General features: G+C 40.2%; 1 protein-coding gene across 6 annotated transcripts in view; it reads left to right on the top strand.

Annotated features, from left to right (window-relative positions):
- The window catches only part of MOB2 (MOB kinase activator 2), a 111,112-nt gene that overhangs the window by 47,332 nt on the left and 46,473 nt on the right, over positions 1-17,307 (top strand). Inside the window, exon 1 of one of the 6 annotated variants that reach the window (XM_010711124.4) lies at positions 10,343-10,473. The exons of the other annotated variants lie outside the window; for them this stretch is intronic. Coding sequence (XP_010709426.1) covers positions 10,436-10,473 — 38 coding nt within the window. The 5' untranslated portion in view covers positions 10,343-10,435. Of the gene's footprint in view, positions 1-10,342; positions 10,474-17,307 lie in introns of those variants that run through there. 6 annotated transcript variants of the gene reach the window in all.

Raw genomic sequence — 17,307 nt, forward strand, 5'->3', positions numbered from 1 at the left:
AAACCACCAAAACAAACAACACCCAAACCCTCCCCAGAAGAATGCCAACCCCCCCTCAAAACCACAACTCCCCCAAAAACAGACCCCCCCAAAACAAAAAATGGGAGACCTTCCACCTATTGCTAAAAAAGCTCCTAATTCCCTCGAGAAATGAAAAGACAAAAAATTCAACTGCCTCAAAAACTCACCATCCTTCCCCTGAAAACCCCAAATATATAGGAACAAGTAAAAGATAACTGCTTCCCTCTCCTCCCTCCCCCCCAAGGAAAGACCACCTCCCCAGATAAATAAAAAGTACAAAAAGCCTCTAGAACAAAAAAAGAAACCCTGAAGGTCCTAAAATACTCTCCCAACTCCCCCAACAAATGGCACCCAAAATAAAAACACCCCCAAGAACACTGCACCCCCTAAAAACAGACAAAAAAAAACACATAACAAACATCCTTCCTCCCCAAAAAAACCAAACCCACCCACCTTCCCATTCCCCTAACAAACAAAATAACCAACAGAAAATGTCCCACCAACCAACCCAAAAGAGTTGTGTGCCCAGCACGGGAGGCATGTGGGGATTGTTTGTAAGCTTTTTGTTTTGTTTTAGTGTTGTTCTTTTGGAATGGTTTATGGTTTTTTTTTTTTTAATTTATTTTTTAGGGAAGAGGATTTGTTTTTTCTTTTTTGAGAGAGACATTTTTAGCAAAGTTTCTGAGGTTTCAGGTTGTTGGGGGTTTTTTTGGATATTCAATATTGGGACTATTTATAAGGTTGCTTTTGTCTCTGGCAGGACAGTTCTTGGGTAGATGTTTCTCGGCGTTTTTCTTTCTTTTCTCATCCTTGTTTTTGGGGGGATGTTTTTTCTGGGCAACATTTCTTCTCGTTAAACATCTGGCATTAAGTGTGAGCTGGAAAAGGGCACAGTGGGGAGATGTCCCGTGCGGAACTACTCAAGCTTCTATCCAGTTAAACTCTTACTCAGCAACATACTGTGCTCTGTGGCCTCAAGCAGTTCAATCCGTTTTTATCCATTTCACTGTCTAAAATTGGAGAATATTCCATGTTGCAGAGATGTAAATGGCATAGTTAATGATGAGATAATTGACCTTTTGCAAGTAATTTGCTAATTAGTGTAGTTTTTGCTTGCATCCTGTTTACAGCGCAATAGGCAAGACTGCTTATTACTGTAGCTGAATAACTTTAAGAGAAGTTATGTGAATTAAAAATCCAAGCCAAACAAATAATAATAATAGTAGAAAGCACTTATTAAGTGTTAGATATCTCAAAATAGCATGTAAGGATTTTTCTTCTCTTACTTCTACTCACTTTGCTGGCCAGGCTTTCTATTGCCTTTTTTTTTTTTTTTTTTACCATCTTGGGAAATTCAGTTTAGAGTAAGTAAATTTACTGATTAGCTTTGGAATTAATTCTTTTTCTGCTAAATTAGAAATACAAACTACTAACTGTGTTCTTGTGACCCTGCATGCTATATAAATCTGAGTTTTAGGTTAAATCCCCAGGGTGCAAGTTATAAAAGCCTATGATAAGGCTGGAACTGCTTGTGCTGGTAGTGATTCTCATCTTAAAAGCAAGATCCCAGCCTCTGTGATTTTCAGTTCTGTTTCACCCAGGTCACACTAAAGCAGTATCTTTTAAAGGCATATCAGATCTGCTTTCTAGGCTGGACGCTTTTGGGTCATAAGGTGCACATGGGGCTGGGACGTGTTACGTAAGTGAGGAGTGAGAAATTGCTGTGGATTATAGGTTTCCCCATCCCGTGAACTAGACTGGCTACTTTTCAGTGGCAGTCTATAAAACCAGAAATGTGACCAGACAGCAATTTCACAAAGCTTGGCTAAATTTTAGTGGTAACAGTACAATTTTATTTTCTGACTTGAGAATGGTAAGATAGAAAGTAAGAATCTAGTGATGGATCTATGATTTTGCTTTGAGAGTTTTGCTCAGTAAAATCTTTAAGGAAAGTATATGCTTGTGCACAGATGAGGGAGAGAAGGGCAGTTATTCAGAACTGAAATATAGCTTCTGTCATTTAAGAGGTATTTTGAAAGGTATGAGGCCTAAGCAGCAAGGTTTTGGTTGTGAGCTGAGGTCTTCTGAGTTATGTTTTTCTTTCATTTGGTGCTTGGCTTTACCTGAATCACTTCAGCTAGTAAAACCCAGGACTTTGTGTCCTTTCAGTTTCTGGCTGTCAGTGCGTTTCCCGAAGTGTAGCTATTGGTGGTTTACACTTCGGGAAGCTGTGGTACCAAAGCCGAAGACCCCCTTTCACTGAAATTTGGGGTGAGATGACCTACCCTTGAAATTTGACTTTGTCTTGAAGATGAGACAGCTCATGGTTAGACATGTTTTAATTGAGTAGATGCAACTGATTCTTCATTCTGAGTCCTAACGCACATGTTGGAGAGTGCAGCATTTAGAACTCCAGGTCATCTGAAGGTGCAGCTCCAGAGTTCTGGTCTTACTGGAGTTGTGCTTCACATTTGCTACTGTGCCCTAACTAATACAGTGAAAATGTACAGTACAGATGGTACTGTGTGCATTGTGTCCTTGGTAATGGAGAAAGACAGAAACAGGAATGAGATCTTGATTCCATTTCCAAACCATTTAATTTGCTCTATATAGCCTTTTTCTCCTGGATTTTTCCAATCTGATGTCTGTAACAATCAGTGATGGGACTTGAGTAATAGATTCAACCTTTTTTTCTTTTTCTTTTTCTTTTTTTTCCCTGAAGAGCTATGTGTATTTCTGAAGTGCTGTATAGATGCTAGATAATGTTCAGGTAACTTTGACTCCCAAGGTACAGGTTCTGACTTGGGTGGAGTCATCTTTCAATAATGGATGAGTGGCGAGGGTTATGCAAATGTCTGCAAGGACTTTTATGGAACACTGAAGATTTCATGAAAATATGAATGATATCAACTCAAGTCTGGTTTGGTCAGAGCTTTGTTAGAATTGCCTAAAAACCTAATGTTTGAATGATTTACGTTGCTGTCTTCCATTGATACACCAAGTATTTTTCACTATGCATTCAGAGTAGCTGTTTCAGTATGTGCATTAATTTAGAAATACAGAATAATCAGTAGAAATAAGATTGGTTTTGTTTGTTTTGAGATAGCCTGTTAATTCTCTTCATTCTAGAAGTATATCATATAAAGTATGTCTGATAAAGAACACTAATAATGCAGACAGGATGTTGTTTTTATGAGATTTTTATGATCAGAATTCCAAAAGTGTCCCATTTTCCATTTCTATTTTAATATGATAGCAACTGATAGACTAGTTTAGAGCCTTTGGTTGTAGTTGTCTCCTATAATATGTGTTTGGCTTTACAGATTTTTTGTTGTCAATCTTTGGTGGCCCATGCCCTCCCCCCCCACTACTCACAAACCCCTTTCCTTCTTTATGGGAAGAATACATAATCATAATCAAACCTTTTGGACCAGATATATTCAATGATTTCAAAAGTGTTCATTGCTTGGATCTGTGCTTGAGAACCTTTTTTTCCCCACTGAGGAAGACACGAATTGTGTTCGAGTCGTAAAGTAACACTTTTGGTACTTTCAGGTTTAAATGAGTTCATTGGGAGTTTGTGCTTAAGAACAAAGGAGAGCTGGACTGTTGGATTTGCTTGACTAATAGCTGAGACTGAAGCTTCAGTGGTGACAATGTGATTAATATCCAGCTGGTGCTAGTAGAAGTACCTTCCTTGCAGGGTGCTTTACTTATTACAGATAAAACGTATAGCAGTATGGCTATTGTCTTTGGTACTTGGTAGAGCTCAAATGCTAAAACTTGGATGTCAGGGGGAAATTCTTTGCAGAGAGAGTGGTGAGGTACTGGAACAGGCTGCCCAGAGAGGTTGTGGATGCCCCGTCCCTGGAGGTGTTCAAGGCCAGACTGATGGGGCCCTGGGCAGCCTGGTCTGGTATTAAATGGGGAGGTTGGTGGCCCTGCCTGTGGCAGGGGGGTTGGAGATCCATCATCTTGATGAATCCAACCCTGTGATTCTGTGTGGAATCTTTGTTTGTGCACCTAACTGAATGCTGTGTACCATTTTGTTGTAGTTTCACAATGTATGTGATACAGAATTGAAGAGAGTGTTTCCCATCCCACGTAAGCGTTTTTGCCAGTTATTTCTGTTATGTCTGAGCTAGAAACTGCAAAAAAGCAACTTGGTTGCTGCATATTTCTCACACTTTTAAGGTCTAAATGTTAAAATTACATAAACAATGTTCTTCAAAATCTCTCTTCACTTGGTAACGTTTGGCAATAAAAACCTGTCTGTATAGCCTGTACTTGGGAATTCTGTGAATTTTCTTCCTTGCATTGTTAAAGGACTGCTCTAGCATACCACTGGTCCTCAAAGCAGCAAGAATAGTAATACAAGAGGTGAATGAATCCTTGAGGATACTGGGGAAGGATGTGCGAGAACAAGCTCATAATCAAATGTAAAATGAGATTCTGAGAGTAAGGGGCTTGATGCTTTGAATATTTCATTTTTCAGTGCCTGAGCATATAGTTGTGCATTCTGTCTAAACAGTGTCCTTATTTGATTGTATTCCTGATAACTCTTATTTTTGTTTGTTCTTTAAAGAATTTTCCATCCTTTGTAAAGGGATCTCTATATTAAAAATAACAGCTTTCTGCATTAGCATATGTCTCATTATTAAGAAAAGCAGTCTAGTTTTGGACTTTTTTTAGTAGAAAAGTTGCTTGCAAATTTTAGCAGCTTAATGAGGTACTGCCTAGCTAAAACAAAACAAAATATTCAGCCAGAAGAGGTAAGATATGCAGTAAAATAACTTTGTACCTTTTCTTTCTGCTTGTTTTACAGGCTTCAGGGATTCACGTGTCTGATCTGGTGCAGTTAATTTTAGCTTAAGTCTCTTCCTCAGAAATTTCTCTCTTGTTCTCCTTTTGTGGTACTTGCAGACTTCTCCTGGGTTGTGTCAGTAGCTAAATTCTGCAGCAGAGATTTTTATACCGACTGGGACTTGTTGGGTGGGGCATTTTGGTGAGTTGTTTCCTGTTCTTGGACTGAATGGGCAGTGCCTGCTCTAAATTACCTGCTTGCTGCTTTTGCCAAGAACATCAATCTTGGCCTACTGTTTATTTTGCTTCATGAGCCTTCCTTTGAGACGGGCAGCGTTCTGGGCCCCGATCTGAATGGGGGTCTTCATGCTTTACGGCTGCCTGCCACAGTCATATAAATAGCTGTTGTCCACGTGGCTGGTCTTCATGCCCATCTGCACAATGCGGGGCAACTTTCACCTCTCACTCAGAAATCTACTTTGCCACAGTATTTTACATTAACGCTCTGTAAGGAGCTCTCTTTAATGCAGAAACGTCTTAAAATTTATCTAGCTGCTTCAACTTTTCAAATTAGATGTTATTTAAAAGAAGTTTAAAAACAACGAGATTAAGCACTGTGCATGCCTGATACCAAATGTGCATTACATGGATTCTTTTGGGCAGCTCTTGCAAAGGGAGATCTGTCCGTGTTCACTCGCTCCAAACCTGCCTTCAGGAAGCTGCCCCAAGTGGGGGATCAGAGCAGGCAGCGTGCCAAGGACTTGAGTTTCAGACAGTTTGGCACACACTGAAAGCTTGTTCTTTCCTGTGTTAAGCCGTGGGCAGATGTCCATTAAGAATGATGAGGCAAAATTTATATGAAAGCCTTGTAAAATGCCCTTTTTTAATGATCTTACTTGAGAAGTTTTGTGTGGGTGTGTATTTTTTTCTAAATTTACAAACCCTGGCTTTTGCCCTTGTCCGGTAGAGACTGCTCACCCACCCTTTTCCGTTTCCAGGCGGATTGCTGTTCTGTTATTTCAGTTCTGTAACTTTCTCCGGCACTGTCCTGTTTGGCTTATTATGAAGGGCTTGCAATAACCCTTTCAGTGCTGCTGTCATCTTCCCCTTAAATCAGGACTGGCTGTTGCATTTAAAAAAAAATATACTTGTATTATCACCTTTTAGAAGTAAATTGAAAACATCTCAAGTTATGGCTTTTTGTTTGTATACAGGGAATATAATGTGGCTTTTGTTTGTATGTTGAGCATTGTGCTAACCTCACACGGGATTTCTTCTTCAATGCTGAATCAAAACCCAAAAATGGGATTTCTTAACCGCTTTGGCAAAGAAGTACTTTAAGCTGAGGCAGCACTATCTGCATGTGCAAAATTAGTTAACAGAACTTGGATAAAATGTTTATTTCCAACTCTGTCTCAGAGTCAGCTTTTCTTTTCTCTTAGCAAAGGTTGTTTCTTTCTTCATTGTCTAGTCAACATCAGTTTATATTTGCTTCTTTCTCTAACATTAGTATTTGAAGTAACCCTGAATTAGCTGAGCAGTCAAAATGAGCCTGTTTGGCTTGCTGTTTGTTGCCTCAATGATATATAAACTAATGGAGTGTTACAGGTATATAATCAGGCCAGAAATGTTGACTCAAACCTGTTTCTTCTAACAGTTGCACATTTCACTGATTATCTCAGAAATAAACCTGGCCAGTGCTTAGGTGCAAATTATGATGCAAGACAACTAAACGTAAGGTTGGCAGGTCTTTTCCACAAGAGATGGGGTAAGTTATTCTCTTCAGCAGTGGGCTGTGTTCCCAATCCAAATACGGTTTTTCAGAAACGGTGAATGGAATGGGTCAAGGGTGCATGTACAAAGTAACTGTCCATGCTGTAGAAGTACATCTAACACCTGTGGAAAAAGTCATTCCTCTGGAAAATAGGGTACATATGGGCATACTGTCTTCTCTCTTTCCTGACCAGATGTGGAGAACTGAGGTTACTAGTGAGTGTTTCTTTTTAGATGTAGAAAGATGTTTCATTCATATGCAAAACGTTCCCTGGATGAATAATTAAGCTCTGAGTGTACTGTAATCCTTTCCAAGTAGTAGAGGGCTAGCTATTCTCTTCTGTACCCAGCTTTTTATTTGACATGTACATTTCCTTACTAAATGGAGGGTGGGTTTTTTTTTTTTTCATAGTAGTTGAAACAGAGATCTTTTAATGCTGTTTTCAAAGTAACAAGTGGCTGGGAGACGGCTGAACACAGTAAATCATCCATACTAATTTCTTCTACCTAAAGAACTGTATTTGAGCTAACTTTCAGAACAACTGGGCCAAATGGTCCTGTTGAAATTCCCCTCAGAAGCAGAGTAGTAATGGGATGAATGTTTAGCCTGGGAACAAATAACCCGTGATAAAGTTTATAGATGCTGCTCAGGGAGAGGAGTAAAGGAGAAGCGGGCTGTCAGAATGCTTTATTTGTTAGAAGGGACTTGATAGAGACATAAAGATATTTTCCCTCCTCCCATGTATTATCACCACAGTAATCATGATTCAGCTTGTGCGTGCTCTCTGGAATGTGTGCATACAAAGAGAGGAGAAAAGTATTTCGTTAAATGCAGCTAATTGAAAATACTGTAGGAAATGGTGTGTGTAGCATATTGCTTCACCTAGAGTTGCTGATTTCGGCAAGACTATTGTCCTTGTTTTCATGTTAACTTTAAAATAAGAGTATTTTTCATCTTTGTTTACAAAGCACGTTTCTCCAGAAAACCTCTCTGAAGCAGGAATTTGTTTCTGCTGCAGTGTGTTGGCAAGTACACTTTTGCTGTGTTTCTGTGGTAAGTGCTTTTGTCTATGATAGCGTTTTGGGATCCCAGCATCAATGTGGCTGGCTCAGGCTCTGATTGGACAATTTATATTTAGTTGCTGGTTTCCTATAATAGTTTTCAGATGGGGATGTTAAAGAACACATACCCTTGTGCTGCTGTAATCCCTGAAAAAGCATGAGGGAGTGTAAAAGGAGAGGGGGGAAAAAAAAAAGCATTGATATGTTTGGGTAGAAACAGTTTGGGAAAAGCAGCTGCTGCTTACAGCAGTGGAATGCTGAAATTTCATTTTAAGAAACGAGGTAGCCAGGAAAAACAAAATGCTCATAAAATCAGTGTCTCTGTCGTTTGTGTTTTGCATCCAGACAGGAGCTTAAAAAAAAAAAAAAAAAAAAAGGAAAGCTGAAGAGAAATCATTCTTTAATTTAAAAAGTTGTGATCTGGCAGTTTACAATAGCACTCAACTGAGATCAAGTAATAGATAGTAGATAACACCTCATGGTAACTCCTGCTTTCTATAGTGCCTAGTGCACTTCCAATGCAAATCAGTGTGCATCCAGAAACCAATGCTATATATGCTTTACCTTTTGAGTGCTTGAGTTCACTTAAAACTGAAGACATACCAGGTTTGCTTTGAGTCTGGGTTTAAGATCACATATAAGGTTTTCCTTAGACTTTTTTTACTTCCAGGAAGAAAACTGACTTGAAGTTTTGGGTTGACTTTTAAGCTTGCTTGTAATTTAGAAAAGATTTTTACGTAAACTTTTTGATTTATTAATTATGATGGTATTATTTATCTGAGTTGTTAATGAAACTATCCCAGTTTTCTCGCTAAGCCTCTCAGAACATCTCTGCTTCATCCAGCACTGGCAGGGGGTACCTGCAAGCACCAGACTTCGAGCTCTTCAGCCACACTGAACCTTGGCTGCTGAGGGACAGCAGGACCTGGCCACACAACACAAAGGATCAGGTCCCAGTTCCAGCAGTACGTGGGCAGGATCTCTTCAAAGCTGCTGGCTGAGAGCAGAAGTAATTCTTTTTCATGATGTATAGTAAAAGCAGGGTGCTGCTGTCACTGTGGTATTGCATCTCTTTGCACTTCTGGACAGTATAATTTTGGGGGAAAAAGTAGAAAGCGTACTGTAGTCTGCTTGGCTTGAGCTCGTGTGGCTGCACAGCAGTTTTCATTCTTTAATGGCAGCAAATCATAGAAAGCCGGAGTTGGATGAGACCCATAAAGGTCACTAGTTAATCTCCAGCTCTGGAGCAAGATCATCTCAAGGGCCTACAATAATCAAGACTCTGTATCTGTTCCTGTGCTGAGAAAACAAACAAAATGTGCAATGCTAACCTGTTTTATTTCTTGCTTAATTCAAGTCCCTGTGTTATGCATAGAGCAGGAAGAACATCTTGTTTCCTTTCTCCTTATAACAGTTTTTCATTCTTGGGAGACATGTTGGTTTTCCTCTCTGTTTTCTCATCTTTGAGGTGGATAATCTTCATGTTGGTGCCCCTTGGACTCCATCTAATCCTGCATCTGCCTTCATCTAGGGGTGCGGAGGGTCAGATGTGATACTCCAGTTGAGGCCTGATAATTGCTTAGAACTATCTGACAGATACTATGTTATATCTGACAGAATTAACATACTTGTACAGCTTTCACTCATTCCCCTTTTAGCAGCAGTATGACACTATTGATTTCTTCAGCCTGTAATCCCTTGTAACCTTGTTTTCTTTCAGCCTTTGTGTTCTGATCAGTCTCTCTATTGGTATAGTTCAATACACTTGCTTCCTGCACCTGGAAATAAATCAGTTTGCCTTCTTTTTAGGCTGCCTTTAACTGTTAAATTTTCAAATGGGAAATCTGAAAGGACAATAGCAAAAACAGGACCAGATTGAAAATGCAGTTAAACATAGCATTTTTAATTATTTGGACTGTTAAAATAGTTGGGTAGATGTTGATTTGCTCGCAGCAAATGGTCAGTGATTATATGCAGTACTTTTTGCTCTGTGTGGTAGATCCATCGCTCTGGTCCAGGTATTCAGGCTCACAGCTGTCAGGAAATGATGGGCTGAACAGGAAAGGATGCAGAGCAACCTGATGGCTGGCAGCACGAGCTGTGATCTGTGCAGGGCGGCCTGCATGGGACTGGACTGCCGGGTGTATTTTTCTCTGCAGTTTTGTTTGACTTCAGAGCTGCCCGGTTCTAACTTCCTGTGAGGAGAAGCCCTTAACTCCAAATGGTGCATCTTTTTCTACATGTGCAAATTCCAATTTGATACTACATTGGAGGAAAAAAAAAAGTGAAGGTAGTGATGAATACCTGAGTGGTAACCATAGCAGGGCTCATGAGAAGGAGGGAATTTATCTGAAGCAGCTTTCAGACTGATTAGAAGAAAAGCAGCTCACCAGTAAAACGGTTTTATACAAGATTTATTCGTGCAAAAGCAGGGTGTGGCTATGGTACTTTGTACTTAAAAAAAAAAAAAAAAAAAAAAGCCGTTCTCCGCGATTTTGTGCTGCTTTTTCTCAGTGGGATCGGAGATGCTGTGGGGGTGTGCTGGGGCTGCTTTACACCTCCAGCCTCTCGCTGGGCTGCGGGCAGCTTCCTCTGGCTTCCTGCTAATTGGCTTCACTGGCTGTTTCTCATTGTTCCTTGCTGATGACTCAGAGAACAGGAAAGAGATCTCCTGATTAGCAAAAAGCATAGCTACCAAACAGGTGCCTGCATTCTGCTCTAGCAAACGACGAACCTCCTCAGTCTGGATTTCTTCTTAAGATTCTTATCTGCGAGTATGAGGCTCAAGAGGAATGGTTCATACACACTGATCGGGTAAGAAAGAGCCTGCATCCTATTTCAGATCTTCATCATTAAAACTGCACAAATACAGAAGCCTTGATTTTTTTTTTATTTGTTTTTTTTCCTTCTAGCAATAGAATTTGTGAAATAACAACCAAGCATTCTGTTTCAAAAATAACAGAGAATCCCTGCATGTGAAATATGTAGCTTATTTAGCTTGTGTTCTTTAGTGTTTTATTAGATGTGCTGTTGAGGTGTCTGTTTGGTGGGGGAGGGCTGCAGCTGCCTGTGTGTGAAACATCTCATCTTGCAGAGGAAAGGAAGCTCCAGCTCAGTAGAGACACCAAAGCATTAGAAGCTGTGTGGTTCCTGAAGAGATGAGTGGTAATTATTTTAAGTGTTTGTCAGCAAGTAGCCCATGCTTTCGGTATAAACAAGGATGACACTCATTAAATGTAATGCTCCTGTGATAGGGAATACAGGTACGTTGATTTTTAGGCTAGTAGTTTTGAGTGCTTAAAATTACTCTAAGATAACAATATGAGCTTTGTTTCTTAAAACTTCTTTCTGATAGCTGTTAAATCAGTAACAGAGAATGTACCATTCTTGTAAAGAACATAAGTAGATATTTCTTGTGTAAATAAACTGTTTTGTAAGAACTGAAACCAAAGACTTTCAGGTGAAAACACTTTTTAAATATAATTGCACTTGATTTTACTTACGCAGATGCTTTGTATGTCTCGAGACGATGTAGGTTCCATTCTTCAGCACAGCGTACCAGAGCTGAAGAGAACTTGTACTTCCACGTCGCTGTGTTAACTGTTAGTGCCTGGCGGTGACTTGGCAAATGAAGAAAGTTGTTAGTCCTGGAGTGTCATTTTCCTCTGCTGCTTTAAACCACCTGTAATGAGTGAGCATGGTGATAAATGCTCCGTGGTGCAATTGGCTTAGTGCTTCATCCTCAAGAAGCCGCAGCGTATTTCAGAGCCCAGCATGGAGGTCAGCACACAAGTATCTGATGCCCTAAAACTCACAACCTGTTGCACTGTTGTTTGGCAGCCTCTGCAAAAGAGAGGGATTGGTGTGCAAGCTGATCAGATTGGAATTGTTTGCTAATGGTGGCCAGCTAGTCTTGATGATTTTGCCTGCACTAGCTTGCAGAAGGCCAGTTAGGTTGACAAAGCAACAGTTCTTTATATGCTTAAATTTGATTTTTTAAGAAAACAGAAGCAAATGTTAGTATCTAGACTACTGTTGGAAAAAAACCTAACATTTTCTATCTAACTATCCTTACCTTTTTTATAACTGTAGTAAGTTTCACTACCTGACTGCATGCAGACCTAATTAAAAGTTACTATTCTGCAGGATTTGGTTTAAGCTGTGAGATGAGCCTGTCTCTTCTCAGTAGGACTGAATTTGTAGTAGATAGAAGTTTAGCAATACATTAGTGTTGATGTTTTTTTTATTATTATTTTGTTTTGGCACAGGCTTTTGACCCTCAGAGATTATCTGAGTTTAGAGAATCAGTTAAGAAATGTTTCTGAAATGCAAAATTTAGTTGATAGTATTCATGCAAAAAGAGTTTCTTTAGGTTTTAGCTGCACCTGGGAAGCAATCTTTACTTGATTTGAGGTTTATTAAAAATGAATGCATGCATGGTATAAAACTAACTGGAATTAAATGTGCAGGATCACCCTGTGCATCTGTTTTGCACGTTGTTCTAACTTGCAGGATGCTGCATAATCATTTTAAGGAATTTCACTTGTTGTGGCCCAGTGCATACCTGGCATTATGTTTTATGGCAATCATATAAATGGAAGTGTTGTATTACAGCGAGTAAAAACCAGTAGCACATAAATGTTTGCATGAAAAAAGAAGCTTCAACGGTGAGTTTGTGGGATGCTTCAGTATTATCTGATTCTAACATGCTGATGTGCTCTGCTCTATTAAACAGCAGATGCTGAGGAATGAATTTCTCTAATTAAAGAAATTCCTTTTATGTTTATCTCTTGCCTAGGTAGTTTAATAGTGCAAGGCAGTGCAAAAAGAAGTTCAAATATGTTTTCCTGTTCAGCCTCAACTTTTGGCATGTCAGCAGAAAGGCTTGTTTTGATCTTTAGGGTTTTTGTTTGGGACAGCATGTTCCTCTTGCCAGGTGGAGCAGCACCCTGTCACACAGGTCACACCAGGCGACGGGAGCTCAGTGGTTTGGAATGCTGCAGGACAAATACAAGCTACTGCTGCAGCAGATAGCTGCACATGGCAGGAACGTGGTTGTAGTGGGATTACTGTTCACAGTATAGCACAGGAGGGCTGCTGGCTTCTGTTCCTGAAAGAAGGAAAAAAACAAGTATTTGGTATAGCCAAATGAGAGTAATTTGAAGTAATCAGCGTGGTCAAAGATGAATTTCCCATGCATACTGTGAATCAGACAAGGTAATTTTAAATTATATGTTTAATAATGTTAAATATCAAAAGTTGCGTGTTTTGTTCTACTCTGTCAAATGTGATCAGCTTTGAGTTTTTCCTAGTTGCTAGGAAATATGATGCTCGTATTTTGGATGAGGCAACCAAATGGATGTGATTGGAGAATCTCAGTCCCCAAGGAAAAGGGTTGTGTGAAAATTTGTGCATCTTTTGCAGTAAGAGTGTTCACTTCTCATAGTTATGCATTTAGAAATCTGGTAGAGAGGAAAGTTGGAGAGGGTCCAGAGGAGAGCCACAAAGATGATCAGAGGGCTGGAGCACCTTCCCTGTGAAGACAGGCTGAGGGAGCTGGGCTTGTTCAGCCTGGAGAAAAGAAGGCTGTGAGGAGACCTCCTTGCAGCATTCAAGAATTTAGAAGGGGATTATAAAAAGGAGGGTAATCAACTCTTTACAAGAGTAGACAGTGGTTAGACAAGAGGGGAATGATTTTAAGCTCAAGGAGGTTTAGATTGGATGTGAGGGGTAAGTTCTTCACAGAGAGAGTGGTGAAGTGCTGGCACAAGCTGCCCAGAGAGGTTGTGGATGCTCTGTCCCTGGAGGTGTTCAAGACGAGGTTGGATGGGGCCCTGGGCAGCCTGGTCTAGATCCAGGTGTAGAGTTGGTGGCCCTGCCTATAGCAGGAGGGTTGGAACTTGATGATCCCTGAGATCCCTTCCAACCCAGGCCATTCTATGAAGGTGTGAAATGCTGTGTTTGCAGCCAGCTTCAGTGCCAGCGCTGCTGAGAACTGCTTGCTTAAATTTCTGGGTAGGTTTGCATTCAGCTTGTAACATCAGGATCGGAGAAGTTACACAGCCTGGCATCTCCCTCCTCCTGCACAGTGCTGTCTTGGCTCCTTCTGAAAATACTGAGTCTTGCTTCCAAAAAAAATCAGGATGGGAATGGAACCATGGAGATAATGCGTTTATCTCAGGACTGTGTCTTCTTGAAGGTGACTATTTATACAATCAGTGTCAGAAATAACTGGTGCCTTGAAACAAATTTGAATTGGACAGGGAAAAAATGCTTAGGAATATTGTACTCATTAATGGTGTTCAGCTGACTGGTAAAATATTGTTGGCCCCAAGATCTGTTTCCTCTGCTCCGAGCCACTGATGTAAACTAACGACTCTTGATTTTGAGCCAACTACTGAAATTGAAAAAGAATTTATTTTTCTTGTATGCTCCCTTCTCATAATGACGCAAAACAAACCAGGGAGGAAAAAAAATCATCTTGTATTTCTTTTGCCCAAATATGTAGAAATAAGGACATAGAAAGTGTACTTCAGAAGACTTTTTTAATAAAGCATCATTGCAACTGTAGAAAAAACAGTATTAAAGGATGTGACAAGCAGTTTGTGAAAGACTGCTAAAATAGCTCATCTGACAAACAGAAGTAGAATGAAGACCCAAATATCTTATCTGAGGAGAAGCAGCTGTTTGAGTTGTTTTACAAGCCTCCCGAATTACCACTGTTTCTACACTCAAAGGGAATATTTAAGGGTAGTGATACAGACTTATCCTTGGAAAGCGCAGCAAACACTTTGTCAGCGTAAGTCCAAAAATGTGGATTAACCACTTCAGTTTTTGTTGAATCGGGAATTCATTTTCGGTGAGTCGTCTTTAGAATGTTACATGATGTCAAAGCTGAGCTGAGATATCATGCCAGCACCGCTGCCTTGAGGGGATCCTGCTGTGTTCTCGATCAGCCACGACTCATGCTCCAGTCACTGCAGAGTTTGCTCTTCTACTTGCTGAAGTCAGGAGCAATTCTCCTTGCATTGCAATAGCAAGTCAATGGCATACATCATCATCACCTTCAGGAATGGGGCTGCTTTCACAAGTATTGTGGGTATTGCTTTTGTAAGTTGTTCTCTACTCCTCTGGCTGTTCTGGTAGCGTTTGTCCCAAAATGTAAGATTTATCACCTCATGTTTTTCTTGGGATTTTTTTTCTTTGCATGTACAGGCAGGCAAAAGTAGTCAAAGAACATTTATTTTCATTAATGTATGCATAAAGATTGAAACTTTAGGCCTTATATGGTGAAAGTGTTATAGGCTCAATGTTTCTAAATAGAAGATTTCATTAGAACTTGCGTTGTGAGTCATTGTTGTTATATTAATAGAGCTGTTCCCAAATATGGATTTGGAACTGAGCCTTCTTTATGGTGAATGCTGCAGATGACCAAGGAAACTATACCTTGAAATAAGATGCAGAGCAGTCTTAAGGTAACCTCTTGATCAACCAGTTGTCTGGATTGGTGAAGCATATGTAGTATAGACAGGTATTGTAATGTAGTTCTGAAGTGGAAATACTTCATGTTAGATACTATAGCAAGAAAAATTGTTGGTTTTATGTGGAAAAAGCGTTTAAGGAGGAAGAATCTCAAGCTACAGTATAGCAAGATACTCATTTTAATAATCATAGAATCAGAATGGTTTCGGTTGGAAGGGGACCCTTAAGACCGCTCTCAAACTAAAGAATTTCTTCCTAATATCTAGTCTAAAGCTACCCCCTTCCAATTTAAAACTGTTTCCCCTTGACCATGTTGCTACATGCTCTATAAAAAGTCCCTCCCCAGCTTTCCTGTAGACCCTCTTCAAATACTGGGAGGCCACTACAAGGTACCCCCAGAGCCTTCTCTTCTCCAGGCTGAAGAACCCCAGCTCTCTCAGCCTGTCCCCGTAGGGGAGGTACTCCATCCTCTGACCATCCTCATGGCCCTCCTCTGGACCTGCTCCAACAGCTCCATGTCCTTCTTCTGTTGGGGGCTCCAGAACTGGATGCAGTACTTCAGGTGGGGTCTCACAAGAGTAGAGTAGAGGAGCAGAATCATCTTTCTTGAGGTGAACTGTCCTCATCAATTAGTTTCCTGCTGGTTGAAATACTTAGATTTATTAATCTGTAGACATGTCTATTCATTCCCATAGATTATCTGTGTGTAGCTAACTAACACTTCTAAAACAAACAAAAATTTAGTTCAGAGTACACAACGTGCTCTCCTAGCTCTTATGTATATTTTCCAACTTCTTTTTCCTGGTAGCGCATATACTAATTGGAAATGCCTCACCTTTTGATATAAAACAATGTTGTGGCACAAATTCAAGGAAGCTGTCATCCTTGTTTTTATACAGAATCTCAAGTTGTGATAAATGCTCATGTTAGAATTTGAGCATTACAAAGAGGTTGTGACACTAATAACCTTGGGCTAGTACAGGATCAACAAAATACATAATTGACACTTAACCTTTAAAAAAGAAAAAATTGGCACCTTCCATGTTTTTCTGACATCTCTTAGTGAAAGTAAACAGACTTGTAGAATCATAGAATCTTTTATTTGAAAGGGACCCTTAAAGGCTGTCTGGTCCAATTCCTCTGCAGTGAGCAGGGATACCTACAGTAGATCAGGTGCTCAGAGCCCTGTCCTGCCTGATCCTGGATGTCTCTCCAGATATGTGGCTTTCACCACCTCTCTGGGCAACCAGTGCCAGTGCTTCATCACCCTTATTTAAAAAAAAAAAAAAAAAAAAAAAAAAAACTTCTTCCTTATATCCAATCTAAACTTCCTTTCTTTTAGTTTGAAACAATCTCCCCATATCCTGTCACAACAGAGCCTGCTAAAGAGAATCATAGACTTGGGTTGGAAGGGACCTCAAGGATCACCAAGCTCCAACCCCCCTGCCGCAGGCTTGGCCACCAACCTCCATATTTCTAATACTAGACCAGGCTGCCCAGGGCCCCGTCCTACCTGGCCTTGAACACCTCCAGGGACAGAGCAACCACAACCTCTGTGGGCAGCCTGTTCCAGCACCTCACCACACTCGGTAAAAAACTTCCCCTGATATCCAACCTAAATCTTCCCTCCCTCAACTTAAAAACCATTTGCCCTTGTCCTGCCATTATCTACCTTTGTAAAGAGTTGAGAGTCTGTCTCCTTCCTTCTTAAAGCCCTTTCCCCCTTTAGATACTGAAAAGCTACTGCAATCAGGTCTCCCCAGAGCCTTCTCTTCTGCAGGCTGCAGAGCCCCAGCTCTCTCAGCCTGTCCTCTTAGGAGAGGTGTTCCATCCAGGAACATAGAGCATGGTCAGGGCTTATAATGAAGACAGTATGTACTTGCAGTGAGAAGTGTCTGCTAAAAGTAGCCATATAATTTATCTATTCTATACCAGAACTATTAACATCTTTTATAGCCTATTAATAATAATTAGGGTCTGTAAATTAATTCCAAACTTTTATACTAGTTACTGTGTAATGCAGATCCAATAGCTTGAGCACAAAGGCATTTTATTTCTGCTTTTTTTTTTCCCTCTGAGATGCTCTAACTACTAGAGCTTTTAGCTGGGATATGAATGTGAGATTGTAATGAACAAATGTATTTAATATAGCCATTTTAATAGCTT

The sequence above is a fragment of the Meleagris gallopavo genome, chromosome 5 (genome assembly GCF_905368555.1).
Source record: "Meleagris gallopavo chromosome 5, MGAL_WU_HG_1.1, whole genome shotgun sequence".
NCBI classification, from domain to species: domain Eukaryota; kingdom Metazoa; phylum Chordata; class Aves; order Galliformes; family Phasianidae; genus Meleagris; species Meleagris gallopavo.